The 17,330-nt window shown below is 44.3% G+C and overlaps 1 protein-coding gene across 1 annotated transcript in view; it reads right to left on the reverse strand.

The window, feature by feature from the left end:
• Nucleotides 1–17,330, reverse strand: part of LOC106609192 (conserved oligomeric Golgi complex subunit 5) — a 100,602-nt gene that overhangs the window by 26,654 nt on the left and 56,618 nt on the right. The window contains exons 8-10 of the mRNA XM_014207707.2: nucleotides 1,184–1,343; nucleotides 950–1,062; nucleotides 740–817 (exon numbers count right to left, since the gene is read on the reverse strand). Coding sequence (XP_014063182.1) covers nucleotides 740–817; nucleotides 950–1,062; nucleotides 1,184–1,343 — 351 coding nt within the window. The remainder of the gene's footprint in view (nucleotides 1–739; nucleotides 818–949; nucleotides 1,063–1,183; nucleotides 1,344–17,330) is intronic.

A 17,330-nucleotide genomic window follows, 5' to 3' on the forward strand; every position in this document is an offset into this window, starting at 1 on the left:
CAATGCTAACCTGCTAATGTTAAACCAACACAAAACAGACCATGTGTATGTCCTCCTTCTAAACATACGCACACAGGCAGGCAGGCACGCAGGCACGCACGCACACACGCACACACGCACGCACGCACGCACGCACGCACGCACGCACGCACGCACACAGCACTAGATCTTAATTGGAGCAAGCTGATAATAGGTCCACTGCTCTCCTGAATATAAAAGGACAATTATAGGACTGTGGACTTTCATAGAGGATAAAGAGAGATGGAGAGACAGATGGAGAGAGATAGAGAGAGCGTGACAACGGAGGGAACGAGAGGGTGGGGGAATATAAGGAGAGATAGAGGGAGGAAGGGAGAGAAAGAGATGAGCGGGAGCAAATTAAGAGGTCTATGCTCCTCTAAGAAAGAAAATTGGCACAGCTGAATCTCTTTCAGCTTGTATTAGATAACTCAAGTCCCTCCAAGCTGTTCTGCTTAACAGCCCAGCATTCTGCAGATGCAAGCAGAGTCAATAAAGCCTGGGTAGATCTGGTTCAGGACAGGCCCAAGTAACGGACCGATCAGTATGGAGAGAGGGGAATGGGAGAGGGAGAGGGGAGGGGAAAGAGGTAGGCAGGGGAAGGCCAAAGAGAAGAGAATGATACTGCCAAGAGTAGAGGAATAGATGTTGTGGAAGAGTGTGCTGATGACAGTCCAGGGGCAAGGACACACGGGCCTTATATGAGGACATGGCGTCTCACCTTAATGATCTCACTGATGAAGCAGACGTGAGTGACAGGGTCTCTCTTCTTCGTCAGGACCTTCTGGAGGTGTTGCACCTAAACACAGAGAGATTACAGGTTAACTCCGTACTCCCTGACTAGGTACATTACTCTACTTCAGCAGGTAAAAAAGTGCACACTTACTTTTACTCAGGTAAAACTAAAATATCTGTAAAGGTAAAAGAATACCTGTCCGCAAGCGGCACAGATCTGGTCCATGAGTTTCTCAAGGTTGGTCCATAGAGCAGCTCGGAACGCTGCTGTGTTACCTGGGGTTGGCATCACCGCTCTGCCTGGCGCACCTGACACACACACACACACACACACACACATGAAATGACACAGGTTAAAAAGTTACACAAGACAAGAGTACCAAAACTGAAACACCATTTTCCTCACCCTCTAACTCTCACCCCCACCTACCTCTGTTGCCAGTGGGCTGGGTGAGTCCCTTGATGTCCAGGGCGGTGGTGACGTTGTCCTGTATGGTGGTCCGGTAGCCCTCCACCACCCCACTGATGGTCTCCCTCAGACTGCCCAGGTTATAGAACACCTGGAGGGCCGTGCCCACCTGGGTCGGGTTCTACATGAGGACACAGAGGAGAGGAGACAGTTGGTGTGTGTCAGGTTCAGTCAGTCAACCCCAACCCCATCTAGTCTGAGACAGTCAGTCATGGAGCACAGTGAAGTCCAATCAACCAACTAAATACACATCAGACATACTTCTACTAACTGGACAGACACACAGAATGAAGTGTACATCACACTCTGGAATAGCACACTTAGAAACACACGTACAAATTGACACACACACACATTGACACACACACACACACACACACACACACACACACACACTCACACACCCCACACACCTCCACACACCTCCACACACCTCCACACACCTCCAAGCTCAGACGATTGACGTCACTATACGCAAGGGAGGGGCTGGTCTAAAAATGGGTCATATTCAACAATTCTCCTTAGCTAACGAAAAAAATAATAAAAAATAAATAAAAATCAGGATACGCAAGTACTCTGACATTTCTCGGTGTGAGTGTGAATGTGTGTGCGTGCATGGTTGTGTGTGAGTAATTACTAGTAGGGTCTGATAGCAGCTCTCATTAAAGAACCAGCTCTCAGTACTAATAGGAGCTTTGTTCACCATCATCCAGAAACCGCTCACACCCTCCCCATCTCTCCCTCCCCTCTCTCCTCGCTGTTGCACACATGAAACAGAGATTGAGGTCAGAACCCAGTCTCCTAGCTCCCTCCCTCTCCATCTCATTTCTCCGGCCTAACGAGTTCTTGGAAACACAGTTTCAACTCTCTCCATTCCTAACTCAAGGCCATTTAGGAAACTGCCCCTAAAGTCAGCTCCAGCTGGGTCCTAATCAGGAAGTCAGAGCCAGAGCTCACGGCCCAGTGAGGTGTCAGCTGGTGGATGTGATAATGTCAAGACCCTGTCATGGAGCCTCGACCCCAGCCGTCTGGAAGACGTGACACTATACGTCTCATGTCTGCAGTCCATGGATCAGTCAATGGGGTGACACAGGTGTTGAGTAAACCATGCTGTTATGATGTCCAGAGCCATGACGCAGTACTTCTAATGCCAAAGAGTTTGCTGTGGATAAAAAGGGCACGTCCGTACATGACACACACACACACAGAAATACACTAACTGACGAGGGGCGATATTTGATCAGTTCTTTGCGAGCTTGAGCTCTGCAGCATCCATCCGGGTCAGGTGTGTGTGTGTGTGTGTGTGTGTGTGTGTGTGTGTGTGTGTGTGTGTGTGTGTGTGTGTGTGTGTGTGTATACACATACACTACATGACCAAAAGTATGTGGACACCTGCTCGTCGACTTGCTTCCATTCAGCCAAAAGACATTAGTGAGGTCAGGCACTGATGTTGGGCGATTAGGCCTGGCTCGTAGTCGGCGTTCCAATTCATCCCAAAGGTGTCCGATGAGGTTGAGATCAGGGCTCTGTGCAGGCCAGTCAAGTTCTTCCACACCGATCTCGACAAACCATTTCTGTATGGACCTCGCTTTGTGCATGGGGGCATTGTCATGCTGAAACAGGAAAGGGTCTTCTCAAAACTATTGGAAGTTGGAAGCGCAGAAATGTCTAGAATGTGAAGGGAAATCTTAAGGGGACTAGCCCGAAACATGAAAAACAGCCCCAGGCCATTATTCCTCCTCCACCAAACTTCACAGTTTGCACTATGCATTGAGGCAGGTAGCGTTCTCCTGGCATCCACCAAAGCCAGATTCGTCCATCGGACTGCCAGAAGGTGAAGCGTGATTCATCACTCCAGAGAACGCGTTTTCACTGCTCCAAAGTCCAACGGCGGCGAGCTTTACACCACTCCAGCTAATGCTTGGCATTGCGCATGGTGATCTTAGGCTTGTGTGCGGCTGCTCGGCCATGGAAACCCATTTCATGAAGCTCCCCTCAAACAGTTATTGTGCTGACGTTGCTTACAGAGGCAGTTTGGAACTCAGTAGTGAGTATTGCAACCAAGGACAGACGATTTTTACGCGCTGCCGTTCTGTGAGCTTGTGTAGCCTGCCACTGAGCGGCTGAGCTGTTGATGCTCTGAGACGTTTCCACTTCACAATAACAGCAGCTCTAGCATGGCAGAAATTTGACAAACTGACTTGTTGGAAGGGTGGCATCATATGACGGTGCCATGTTTAAAGTCAGAGATTATATACGCCTGTCAGCAAACGGGTGTGGCTGAAATAGCTGTCATCCAATGGACTCAAATGATGTCAATTAGCCTATCAGAAGCTTCTAAAGCCATGATATCATTTTCTGGAATTTTCCAAGCTGTTTAAAGTCACAGTCAACTTAGTGTACGTCAACATCTGACTCACTGGAATTGTGATACAGTGAATTATAAGTAAAATAATCTGTCTGTAACAATTTTTGGAAAAATTACTTGTGTCATGCACAAAGTAGATGTCGTAACAGACTTGCCAAAACTATAGTTTGTTAACAAGACCTTTGTGGAGTGGTTGAAAAACAAGTTTTGATGACTCCAACCAAAGTGTATGTAAACTTCCGACTTCAACTGTACACACATAGACACACAGACACACACCAGTCAAACTTTTGTACATCCCTACTCATTCAAGGGTTTTACTTTATTTTTACTATTTTCTACATTGTAGAATGATATTGAAGACATCAAAAACTATGAAATAACACACATGGAATCACGTAGTAACTAAAAAAAGTGTTAAACAAATCCAAATAGATTTGAGATTTTTCAAAGTAGCAACCCTTTGCCATGATGACAGCTTTGCACACTCTTGGCATTCTCTCAACCAGCTTCATGAGGTCGTCACCTGGAATGCATTTCAGGTGAGCCTTATTAAAAGTGAATTTGTGGAATTTATGTCCTTCTTAATGCGTTAGGGGTGGTATACAGAAGATAGCCCTATTTGGTAAAAGACCAAGCCCTATTTGGTAAAAGACCAAACCCATATTATGGCAAGAACAGCTCAAATAAGCAAAGAGAAATGACAGTCCATCATTCTATCATTCAGTCAGTCAATCCGGAAAATGTCAAGAACATTGAAAGTTTCTTCAAGTGCAGTTGCAAAAACCATCAAGCGCTATGATGAAACTGGCTCTCATGAGGACCGCCACAGGAAAGGAAGACCCAGAGTTACCTCTGCTGCAGAGGATAAGCTCATTAGAGTTAACTGCACCTCAGATTGCAGCCTAAATAAATGCTTCACAGAGTTCAAGTAACAGACACATCTCAACATCAACTGTTTAGAGGAGACTGCGTGAATCAGGCATTTGTGGGCGAATTGCTGCAAAGAAACCACTACTAAAGGACACCAATAAGAAGATGAGACGTGCTTGGGACAAGAAGCACGAGCAATGGACATTAGACCGGTGGAAATCTGTCCTTTGGTCTGATGAGTCCAATTTTGAGATTTTTGGTTCCAAGCGCCATGTCTTTGTGACACGGATGATCTCTGCATGTGTGGTTCCCACCGTGAAGCAAGGAGGAGGAGGTGTGATGGTGCTTTGCTGGTGACACTGTTGGTGATTTATTTAGAATTCAAGGCACACTTAACCAACACGGCTACCACAGCATTCTGCAGCGATGCGCCATCCCATCTGGTTTGCGCTTTTGGGACTATCATTTGTTATTTTTTAAAGGACAATGACCCAAAACACACCTCCAGGCTGTGTAAGGGCTATTTGACCAAAAAGGAGAGTGATGGTACTGCATCAGATGACCTGGCCTCCATAATCACCCAACCTCAACCCAATTGAGATGGTTTGGGTTAAGTTGGACCGCAGATTGAAGGAAAAATCTGCCAACAAATGCTCAGCATATGTGGGAACTCCTTCAAGACTGTTGGAAAAGCATTCCTCGTGAAGCTGGTTGAGAGAATGCCAAAATATATTTTGATTTGTATAACACTTTTTGGATTACTATATGATTCCATTTGTTATTTTACAGTTTTGATGTCTTCACTGAAATTCTACAATGTAGAAAATAGTAAATAATGTAGAAAAAACATTGACTGAGTATATATATATATATATATATATATATATATATAAAAAACACACAGTATAGGCCCTGTTGGGGCTCTGTGGCAGCTCAGTGCCAGTGTGAGTTGTTTTCACGTTGCCTCGCCCCAGGGTAAAACACAAACACCTTTTGTTCCCAGTGTAGCAGGTGCCAAGCAGGATCTTTCTCTTTCGGCGAGACAAAAATCAGGTTAATTGGTTTGGCTTGATTGGGCCACACACACACACACACACACACACACACACACACACACACACACACACACACACACACGAGTAGTGAGACGTTCTCTGTCGACGGGGAGGTGAGAGGAGCAGTCTAAAAATAGCCCCACTCCGTCTTAAATGAGCATGTGGCAGTATACACAGGCTGCTTCCCAAATGGCATCTTATTTTCTACATAGTGCACTACGGGCCCTGGTCAAAAGTAGTGATCCATGTTTTTTTTTGTTTTTTTTAGGGTGCCATTTTTGGTATTTATATTGACACCCCCCCCATCCATTTGGTTTGCACACTGCTGCTACTCACTGTTTATTATCTATGCATAGTCACTTCACCCCTACCTACATGTACAAATGACCTCGACTAACCTGTACCCCCGCACATTGACTCGGTACTGGTACCCCCTGTATATAGTCTCGTTATTGTTATTGTGTTACTTTTTACTTTTGTTTATTTGGTAAATATTTTCTTAACTCTCTTGGCTGCACTGTTGGTTAAGGGCTTGTAATTAAGCATTTCACGGTAAGGTCTACACTTGTATTCATCGCATGTGACAAATAAAGTTTGGGGAAGAACAAATACAGTACAGGGGAAAAAAACACCCTTCACAAACCATTACTGTATTGTTGTTGTCAGGCAGGCAGCTGCATCCTTATGGACACCATGTCAGATAACCTCATTAAACCAGGCAGGGAATGTAATATTCACAGTGCTGTGTAACACAAACAGCTGGCTAGGTTCTTGGCTTCCTTCACTGCTAGGCCTATTCCTTGACATGAAAGTGATGCACTGACCGCAAGGCTGCTGTCATGGTTTCGGCATTTCTCATTTCAAGAGACGTCCCGGTAAAAGAAAAATCATTCTTAACATATGAACGTAGCCAAGGTCAGTTAAATTCACTCACAGTGTTACATATTCAGCTGGCAGCGCCTGCCTCTTTACAGATGGCCTGGGTCCGCAGTGTTAAAATATATATCTCTATGGCCGGGCCTGCTGCTAGTACAAGGTTGGTGTGAACTGGATCCCACACACTCAGGGAAGACATCCAAGAAGGTACATCATCACACAGAAAACAACCATTTCTCATTAGAAGTGAGGAGGATAGCAGGCCATATGTGCAGGCATATTCACATTCACAGGAGTGAGAAAGGCTTATTTTGGTGGTTACAAGATTAGATCCGTTTCTCTAGAGGAAGGTGGGTAACCATGGAGAAGAAGCTTTGCATGCTGTGTCTCTATTTTGTTTCGGAGAGAGGCATGTTTCAATGTTCGTGGTTTTGTTCTTTCTAAAACATTACAGGCAGGTTTAATGTTTGTTTTTTGGTGTGCACGCATGTGTGTGTGTAGGTAGGTTTATTTGAACAGTGAGAGACAGAATAACAACAACAAAAAAATCCAGAAAAACGCATGTCAAAAATGTTATAAAATGATTTGCATTTTAATGAGGGAAATAAGTATTTGACCCCTCTGCAAAACATGACTTCGTACTTGGTGGCAAAACCCTTGTTGGCAAACACAGAGGTCAGACGTTTCTTGTAGTTGGCCACCAGGTTTGCACACATCTCAGGAGGGATTTTGTCCCACTCCTCTTTGCAGATCTTCTCCAAGTCATTAAGGTTTCGAGGCTGATGTTTGGCAACTCGAACCTTCAGCTCCCTCCACAGATTTTCTATGGGATTAAGGTCTGGAGACTGGCTAGGCCACTCCAGGACCTTAATGTGCTTCTTCTTGAGCCACTCCTTTGTTGCCTTGGCCGTGTGTTTTGGGTCATTGTCATGCTGGAATACCCATTCACGACCCATTTTCAATGCCCTGGCTGATGGAAGGAGGTTCTCACCAAAGATTTGAAGGTACATGGCCCCGTCCATCATCCCTTTGATGCGGTGAAGTTGTCCTGTCCCCTTAGCAGAAAAACACCCCCAAAGCATAATGTTTCCACCTCCATGTTTGACGGTGGGGATGGTGTTCTTGGGGTCATAGGCAGCATTCCTCCTCCTCCAAAAACGGCGAGTTGAGTTGATGCCAAAAAGCTCCATTTTGGTCTCCTCTGACCACAACACTTTCACCCAGTTGTCCTCTGAATCATTCAGATGTTCATTCAGATGTCAGTGGTTTAAGGCACTTCTGGGAGCAGTTACAGCAGCTTCCAGGTAACTTCCCCTGTCAGAGAGACTGAGGCAGCGACGCAAATGACAACCCTCTGCTTTCCACTTCCCTCCTACAGACACCTGTTGGCCTGAACCATTACCCACTGTCCATACGCCCTGTTAGCTTTACCACTGAGTGGACATTTACTCACACACACACACACACACACACACGGTATGACAAGAAATTGTTCAAACAAACCTATCGCTGATAAGAGGATGGGTGAGATGGTTTACACACATGCTGGTGGGTTATGTCCCATCTGACGTTTGCTTTCCTGTAAGTGTGTCTGTGTGTGTGTGTCTCAGTTTTATGACAAATATCTGTTTTGAGGTAACAGTATCAAACAACACCTATGACATATAGGTATGCCATGACTGGGCTTTTGTCTGTCTGGGGTAGATGTCTGTCCGTCCTGAATGGGGTTCATGACTGGGCATATGTCTGTTTTAGGGTCATCTATAAAAATGCTGGGCAGGCCCAGTTGCCCATTATTTTGCCTGCCATGACTTGTCCCCATAGAATGACAATGCCTTCATTCAAAGGACACGAGTGGTCACTGAATGGTTTGATGAGCATTAAAACGATGTAAACCATATGCCATGGCCGTCTCAGTCACCAGAACTCAAACCAATTTAACGCTTATGGGAGGTTCTGGAGCGGCGACTGAGACAGCGTTTTCCACCACCATCAACAAAACACCAAATGATGGAATTTCTTGTGGAAGAACGATGTCACATCCCTCCAATAGAGTTACAGTCATTTGTAGAATATATGCCAAGGTGCATTGAAGCTGTTTGGCTTGTGGTGGCCCAACGCCCTATTAAGAAACTTTATATTGGTGTTTCCTTTATTTTGGCAATTGCCTGTATGTTGGTGGGTTAGGCACACTCTGACATTTGCTTTCCTGTAACTGTGTGTGTGTATATATATATATATATATATGTGCGTGTGTATGCGGGTGTGTTTGTGTGTGTTCTGGGAGTAGTTACAGCAGCTTCCAGGTAACGTCACCTGTCAGAGAGACTGAGGCAGCGATGCAAATGACAACCCTCTGCTTTCCACTTCATTGGTTCCTTCCTACAGACACCTGTTGGCCTGAACCATTACCCACTGTCCATAGCTTTTACCACAGAGTGGACATTCACACACACACACACACACACACACACACACACAACACACACACACACACACACACACACACACACACACACACACACACACACACACACACACACACACACACACAGTATTTGTCAAACAAACCAATCGCTGATAAGAGGATGGGTGAGAATGTCCAAACACATGTTGGTGGGTTATGTACACTCTGACATTTGCTTTCCTGTGTGTGTGTGTGTGTGTGTGTGTGTGTGTCTGTTTGATGACAAAGGTCCAATCTGCTTTGATGTAACAATATCAAACAACACAATAACGAGCTTATGCTTTTACTTGACTTAATCTACAGCTGTCTGAGTTCCTCACAAAATTGTATTCCTAAATTGCTGAGAGTGACGTTAGTTAAAACAGAGGTTAACATGAGGGTTAAATGCACTAAATCATTCAGGAGGAAAGGAGATGAAAAAAGGTATGAAAGTGCAGCTTTTAAAAGAGATAAAGAAAATAGAGGGTGTGTTAAGCAGAAGAGCCAGAAATAAGTGAGCAATAACATCTGCAGCGTAACCAAGGCAACCCCATAACAAACATCTGAAAGGCCTACTCAAGTCTTTTAGGGCTGGTTGTGTAAAAATTAAGACAGACACAAAATACACATACGACAAACGACCAGGAGAAAGAATGCACTTTTTAGGAGAGGAGGATGGGAAGAAGACAGAGGGTGGGAAAATGACAGAGGAGTGAAAAGGTGACAAACAAGTGCATGTAGAGTGGCCTCACAAGTGAGTCAATGAGTGAGGAAACGTTGGAGAAGTGTAAGAAACAAAAATCCCTTGACAAACAACCCATTTATTATCTATTTGGACATCACAGCACAGGATCAAACTCTACTCAGAAGACTTAGATAATTGGCTCATTTCTTCAAGGCTGGGGGGGGGGAGACGAGATGTCGTCAAATATGAATATAAAATGAGGACTTCATCAATGTGCATGAAGCACACGCACACACACACACACACACACACACACCTGCTGGAGTCATTAATATCAAATAAATAGACTAATGAATATGAGGAGATGATAGCTCAGTACTGTCATTTTCATGGTAGCTTGAGCTGCTTCTGTTGTTGTTCGATGACAAACCTCTTGCCCTCTGCTAATGACTTGAGCATGAGGTGACTTATGTTCCCCCAACATCACTGGCATTTAGTTTCCCTTGATTTGATATTCAAACTAAAAAAGGTCAACGTTTCAATAGATGCTAAAATGCTTTTCAATATTCAAGACGTGTACAATAGCAAATTATGCCCATTAATTATCATACAATAACCACCAAACAGACAGTGTCTTTCTGCTAGATGAACCAGAACCAATATAACAGGAAGTGGTCCTGTGCTGCTCAGTCGGTAGAGCATGGTGCTTGCAACACCAAGATCGTGAGTCGATTCCCACTGTGGCCACCCACATGAAAATGAACACACATATGACTAAGTTGCTTTGGATAAAAGCACCTGCTATATAGCATATATCATATTCTGTGTCATAGGAGGAAGAAGTGTCCGACTCAGTACATCTTCCACAAAACAAGTGTAAAGTGGTAGAAAAAGCCCACATTTTCTTGTGGACCAGTATTTTTCTCCATAAAGAAATCACCAGGTAAGCACAATGGCTTATTCTGCTCTCTTTCCACCCAGAGCTCTAACTATAACACATTTTAACTAGTGGGCCTGGTAATGTAAACAGCGAGGGAAAGTGTTTTTCCAGCACAGGACACTTGTCTCCCCGCTGGTACACAGAAGAAACACATCCTGGTCCTCACAGAACACTGAGCTACACTGAGGAAACAATATCACTTTGTTAAAGCCAACTTGGCCCACTGCCAGATAAAGCCTGTAGCTGACAGAGTGTGTATGTGGGGTTGTGTACGAGCATTCGAGTGTGTGTGTGTGTGTGTGTGTGTGTGTGTGTGTGTGTGTGTGTGTGTGTGTGTGTGTGTGTGTGTGTGTGTGTGTGTGTGTGTGTGTGTGTGTGTGCTCCGTCGTATGTGCATGCCAGTTATGTACGCGTGGAGACAGTGAGCTAAAGAGCTCGTTCTGGGATGCTCTCTCCTCATTTACTGACAGGAGCTTTGAACAGCTCTGCTCTGTCTCTGTATGTATGAGGAACAATCCCAAAGTCTCAACAATTAAATAATGAAGGGACTGTAGCATGCTGGTAGGAGGACGGACTCCTCAACTTTCTGAACACTAGCAAAGAGACTACAGGATGTAGTAATACCTTGGCAACATGTTCCATCAGAAAAAACAGACCCTTCCCAATCAGTCCTGCTGGGGCAATCGTTATTAACACATACACCGCCAGTCTCTCCTTTGTGGTCCCTCAAAGGTCAGCTCACAATAATAATAATGAAACCGTCACTACCATGCCATAAATCATCTGTCAAATTAAGTGTTAAAGATTATTCCCATCCATACACGATTATCGTCACTCACGTTTTTATTGTTGTCGTTTCGGTCAGCGGCCTTTTTTGAAAGACAAGGCTATACTTTTGACCAGAACTTCCTCTCGTGTGTTCTTTGTGCCTTCAAACAATACAAGTAGGCCTAATACAGATGTGTGAGTGCATTCTCTCTAGTCCTGTCTCTACTTAACCAATCAGCTTGGTGTAGCACCCAATCACACTGAGCAACAATTCACTTTTTCTATTTTATGCTCTCTACTTGTCAGTGTTCCAAAAGGACACTATTTGTTTTTTTTACCTAAACATGCAAACACCATCAGATAGAATTCATAGCAAGCAGTGTACTGGAATGACATTCACTCTCATTGGATGCGAGGTAAAAAAGAACTCACTGAAAGCCACACCTCCATTATTACCACATTGAGGCATATGTCACTGTGCTTCTTTGGCCACACACACACACACACACACACACACACACACACACACACACACACACACACACACACACACACACACACACACACACACACACACACACACACACACACACACACACACACACACACACCACTGCCTACTTTGTTTGTTCATTTAGCAAACAAGACGGCTCATAATCCAGTGCCATTATCACAGTCAACACACCTATATTTGAGCTTTAACTAGCTTTAAAAATGAAAACATCTCTCCCAGTATCATGGCAAAATATGTTGAATAGCATCAGATTAGCTATAAAACTGGTAATTTTGCTCTTTGGCCCATGGCAAAATGTGTAGAATTGCAGGTAATTAGCTTTAACAACACCAACATTTTCTCTCAACCTCATGGCAAAATCTGTAGAACAGCATGAGATTAGCTATAAAACTGCAAATGTTTCTCTTTGCCCCATGGCAAACTGTGTAGAGTTGCAAGAAGTTAGTTAGCTGTTTTCCGAAATGTCCCACATTTTGGCAGACCCACCCACCAATGAATTTCTGGCTCCGCTACTGCCGTGTCGGCTAATGATTTCCTAGAAAATGTCACTGAAGGCTAATTTTGCTGTTTAAGGGAGATGATAAAGCACACAGTATATGCATGGTGACAAGACTTTCAGCCAAGTGACAGATGGTCACTTGTCAACTGGTGAAGGATAGAGAACACAAAGTTATGCAAAGGTTGTGTGTGTGTGTTTATGGGGGGGGGGGTTGAAAGCCAATACAGTGCTCCACTTCTGATATAGTGAATACAGTCATTTGGTATTTGCACATAGTCTTCTGTATGACACAACAGAGAATGCTGATTGGCTGACAGCTGTGGTATATCAGACCGTATACCATGTGGGTATGACAAAACATGTATTTTTTGAGAGAGATATGAGAGAGAGAGAGAAAGGTGAGAAAGACAGTTGCAAAAGAAGGAGAGAATTATGCAGAGTGAGTGAGGGAAGGAACAAGAGAGATTTTGTGAAAATAAGAGAGAGAGAGAAAGATACAGAGTAGTGACAGCTGCTGTCACTACAGACAGCGTGCACTGTAGAAAACCACCTTTTCACACATTCTGTCTGTTCCTCTCACCTTTTCCATCCCTCCCTCCCCGCCTTGCTCCCTCATTCTCTTTCTCTGCATGTCCTCATGTCTCCTGTGGTTCTCATGACACACGCAGACACAGGTGGTCAGACAGACTCACACAGACACACAGACTGACACACAGACACACACTCACTCCCAGGCTGAGGGGCCATCTGCTCCTGAGTCACCTCTGATCACGTCTATCCCACTCTCCATCCTTTCATTTCTCCATCTATTCCCTTCTCATCTTCCCTCCATCCTCCTCTCGTGTCTCCAGATCCTCTCATCTGCTCTCTCTCTCTCTCTCTCTCTCTCTCTCAGAGTTCAGATCAGTCAGAGACAGGTCTAGGAATGATGCTAGTAATGGCTGGCTGACATTTCATGACTTTGATTCTAGACCACTAATAGGCTCTGGGTTTGGATATAAGCTCATTAATTGACAATTTCTTGATTGTGTTAATGAACTCCGATGAAGATACAAACTGTATCTACAGGGACAACGGAAGAGGGCTGCAAGCACATTTCCTCCTGATGTGCTGACAGTGTGCTTGTTTATGCCTTTTAATACAGAGACAAGGTGCAGTCAGCATGAAACTAGCTTTCATCTTCTCCAATCTTCTCGGTTTCTGGTGGTAATACAACAACTATAAATAAGTCTAGTGTGCGGAGACACGGGCAATTAAATAGGCTCATAATAATAAATGTGTTTCTGAGGGAGAGAAATGGAAGGATGACTGAAAATAAACAGTTCTTCCAACCTATTTCCCTCCATCTTTACCCACGGCAACAGAGGCAGAATAGCACTTTCTTAGCATTTTCTGAGTAAGAGATTAGTGAGAAAAACAAGTTGACACTGATTTCCTTCTGTTTAGCTGGAGGGATACACAGTCAAAGCCCATTTGTAGCAGCAGACACAACACTTTAAGTAACATCAGAATCGATTTAGATTAGGGCTATTCTCTGCTGTTTTTCAACTGGCCCCTGTAATCAGGGACTGATTCAGACCTGGGACACCAGGTGAGTTGGCCTCTCTGGGCAATCAATGATAACACATCTATGGGGATTTAACAATAATACATCTATATAATAGCATGTAGAATGATTAGGGTAGACAATACACTACTAAATGCGTAGGTAGGTAATCGTGTGCGGGAGTTATCTTTCATAAGGAATTGAACTCTGGGTCCTGTATTTCCCCGTTCCTCAAATGAGACTCAGCGTGGTGGTGTTCATGCCAGGAGTCATGCACACAGCCACACACACAGCCACACACACAGCCACACACACACACACCACTAATCAAGGGGAATTACAACCTACACAGATGCATGTTAACATGGAAAACATGCATGACCTGGAATGTGCACATTAGTAGCCTAGGGCAGACAAGCTCTAATGAAGGAGAGGTGGTTACTCATCTATACAGATTAGCCTTTATAGAGACCTGAGATAATGTGTATAGCCTCAACCTACACACACATCTACCTTTATCAGCACAGTGAGCTGAACAGAACGTGGCCCATTACAGACTACGGAGAACAGACACAGGCCCAGATTATCCTGTTCTGTTCTCACCAGAGTTCTTTTTATGGTCAAAATCATTCCATTATCTTCCCAGGGTGAGACTGAGCAGACTGCGTGTATGCATCCCTCCTAATCTCTTCTCTCCTGACCTCCTCTCATCCCTCCCCCCAGAGTCTCTGAAACAGGACACTGTCCCCCTGAGAATACAGCTTTCTGGGTCACGATGACAACAGCCAGGGTTTACACACTCTCCTCTGTGTGTGTGTGTGTGTGTGTGTGTGTGTGTGTGTGTGTGTGTGTGTGTGTGTGTGTGTGTGTGTGTGTGTGTGAGTGAGAGAGAGAGAGGGGAAGAGAGAGTGAGCGAGAGAATGAGGTAGTGAGACACACTAATGTTCAGAGAAAGAGCAGTTTGTAATGAATAAGAAACACTTCAGATTAAAGATGAGGAGATTAAGCATACAACTCTCTCTCTATCTCTCCCCCTCCATCCCTCCCACACTTTCGCCATCTCTGTATCTGTCTCTCCTCCTCTCCCTTTCGGTCTCTTTCTCTCTGCCCGTCTCCCTCTCTTGTCTGAGTTGCAGTTTTGAGAAGTCTGTCCGTCTGCCTGTCTGTCCGTCTGCTGTGCTGCATAAGTGAATATCTCACGGAGGGAGAAAGGGAGGCATGCTGCTTGCCTGATAGCAATCTGACCTTGACACGTTCACCTTGAATCCCCCTCTCAAAACATCCCTCCGCCCTCCCGTGAGCTACTCTTCCCTCTCTTCTGGTGCATAACAAGTAGAGAACCTCACTACGTTCCCAACATCAAACCACAATAATGCTTGATGATTTAAACAAATCACCATGTGCAGGGAATGTAACAGCGGGGGGGAAGAAACTGGAAGAAGAGTGACTGTTTCAAGGGCACCCACACACTGCACGGCACACACGCACGTTCCTAACTTCCTACTCCTTCAGAATAATACCTCTGTAGATGTATATCGGACGCCGACACACAGGTACAGGTACTCAAGCAGTAGACAATTGGAGGGGGCGGTTCTCCATTCCTGTCAGCATCGGTCTACTGTAACCGCTATATAGTGCACTACTTTTGACCATATATAGGGAATAGAGTGACATTTGGGTCGCAGACTTAGTCTTTTATCTGAGCTGCCTGATAAGAACCAGGGACTACACACTATGGCGTGCCACAGTGATGCTCTGACCAAGCCCTGAGTATACAGACACACATCTGTGTGCATCACTCTCCAATTGCCAAGCCAGGCCTGAAATTGCAGAAGTCAATAAAAAAAATATGAGATGATTTATTAAGCAATAAAAACAAAAAAGACAAACATTAAGTCCTTGAGGGTTTGACTATTCTCCAGAAGAGTTTTCATCTCTAGTACAGGCAGGAGGGAAGGAGGGCTGGATGGATGGGTGGAGGAACAGGGTCAACATTTAATCAGGCAAAAAGCTGTGTCCTCTTCGGGAGGTATAGTGGAATAAAAATGAAAAGAACAAGAGAATAGTGTTTTTATGGGAAGGACGAAACAAAAGAGGGCAGTAATTGGAGGACTATAAATAAATGTCTCATGAAATGTTCACACACACACACACACACACACACACACACACACACACACACACACACACACACACACACACACACACACACACACACACACACACACACACACACACACACACACCAGGTGAGAGGGGCCACGAGGAATCGTGATAGGACTAGAACAGTAGCCACCTCAATTTCCCTGGATTTCAGAGCATCCGGTAACAGGAGTCAGTTTATTTGGCCTTGCAACACGATCACATTCCAGGTCACTGGTTTACCGGACACCCCCGCAGCTCTCAAGCTCTGGGGGCCGTTGCGTCTGTCATCGATGTCAATTATATATATTTTTTTTTACATAATAAATCATTGAGAGCAACCCTCCAAAAAGTCATTAATTCATAAACCTTTTTAAATTTCCATATGTACTAGGAAGCTAAGTGTTTGTTTCTCGGGCTTCAGGAATGTGACTGAAAAAGTGCCACAGGTCTTAATATATATATTTTTTTACTGATAGAAAGTATAAGGGGGACAAGGAACAAATGCCATGGTCAAGGCTACGGTGGTGCCAGTGCAATGAGTAGAGCTTCCTCAGGTGTTCAAAAGCTCATGTAGTTCTTTATGAGTTTTAGTTTAGAAAACGATCTCTTTGCAGAAGTGACAGTTACAGGGATGGTAAAAACAGCTTGATTTCCGTAGCAACGTCAGGGAAACTGGGCAGAAGAGAGGAGTGCTTCAAATACAGCAGTTCTGTAACATCTTTAATTTAGCCTCTCATTCTCCTTAATTGCCGGCCTCAACACGTTACGGAAAGAGATGAACTGTATAGGAAACTCTGGGGACAGGTCGTCTGGATACTGGACAGACAATAAATTGGCAGCTGAAAACAGATGATCATATTTAGCAGACAACAGTTCTTGAGGGCTTGAACAGAAAACAAAGTGGTTAGCGATTTTCGTTCATACTGGTGAACCGGTGTTTGAGTTGCGTGGTTGCAATATCAACAGTCCCTGATCGCTGGTATATCTTGGCATGCATCAGAAATGAGTTTAAATTGTGTGAAGCGCAATGGACATATAAAGCACAATGTCTCAAGAAAGACTGTCTGAGTTGGCAACTCGGTAATAGTATGGACCAACAGGCCGCGGTGAAAACATTTACACACAAAATAGGAGGACTTCAGGAGACCAGGGGAGTCTCTCAAGTTGGATTTCACTTGATTTAGGCCTAAATTAATTTACCTTCAATATTACAGCACATTTGTGTAGGGTATTAGCCAGACAAAACCCGCTGGGTTCAACAATACCGGCTGAATTTATCCTCAAGCCAACTACTTTTTTCTTCATTGTTAGGCTATCTGATGTGTCATTTTCATAAAAAGGTTTATAAATAGCACCTAAATCGCAGAAAAAAATGGTATATAGCTATAGATAG

Source organism: Salmo salar, chromosome ssa07, assembly GCF_905237065.1.
Source record: "Salmo salar chromosome ssa07, Ssal_v3.1, whole genome shotgun sequence".
NCBI lineage: Eukaryota > Metazoa > Chordata > Actinopteri > Salmoniformes > Salmonidae > Salmo > Salmo salar.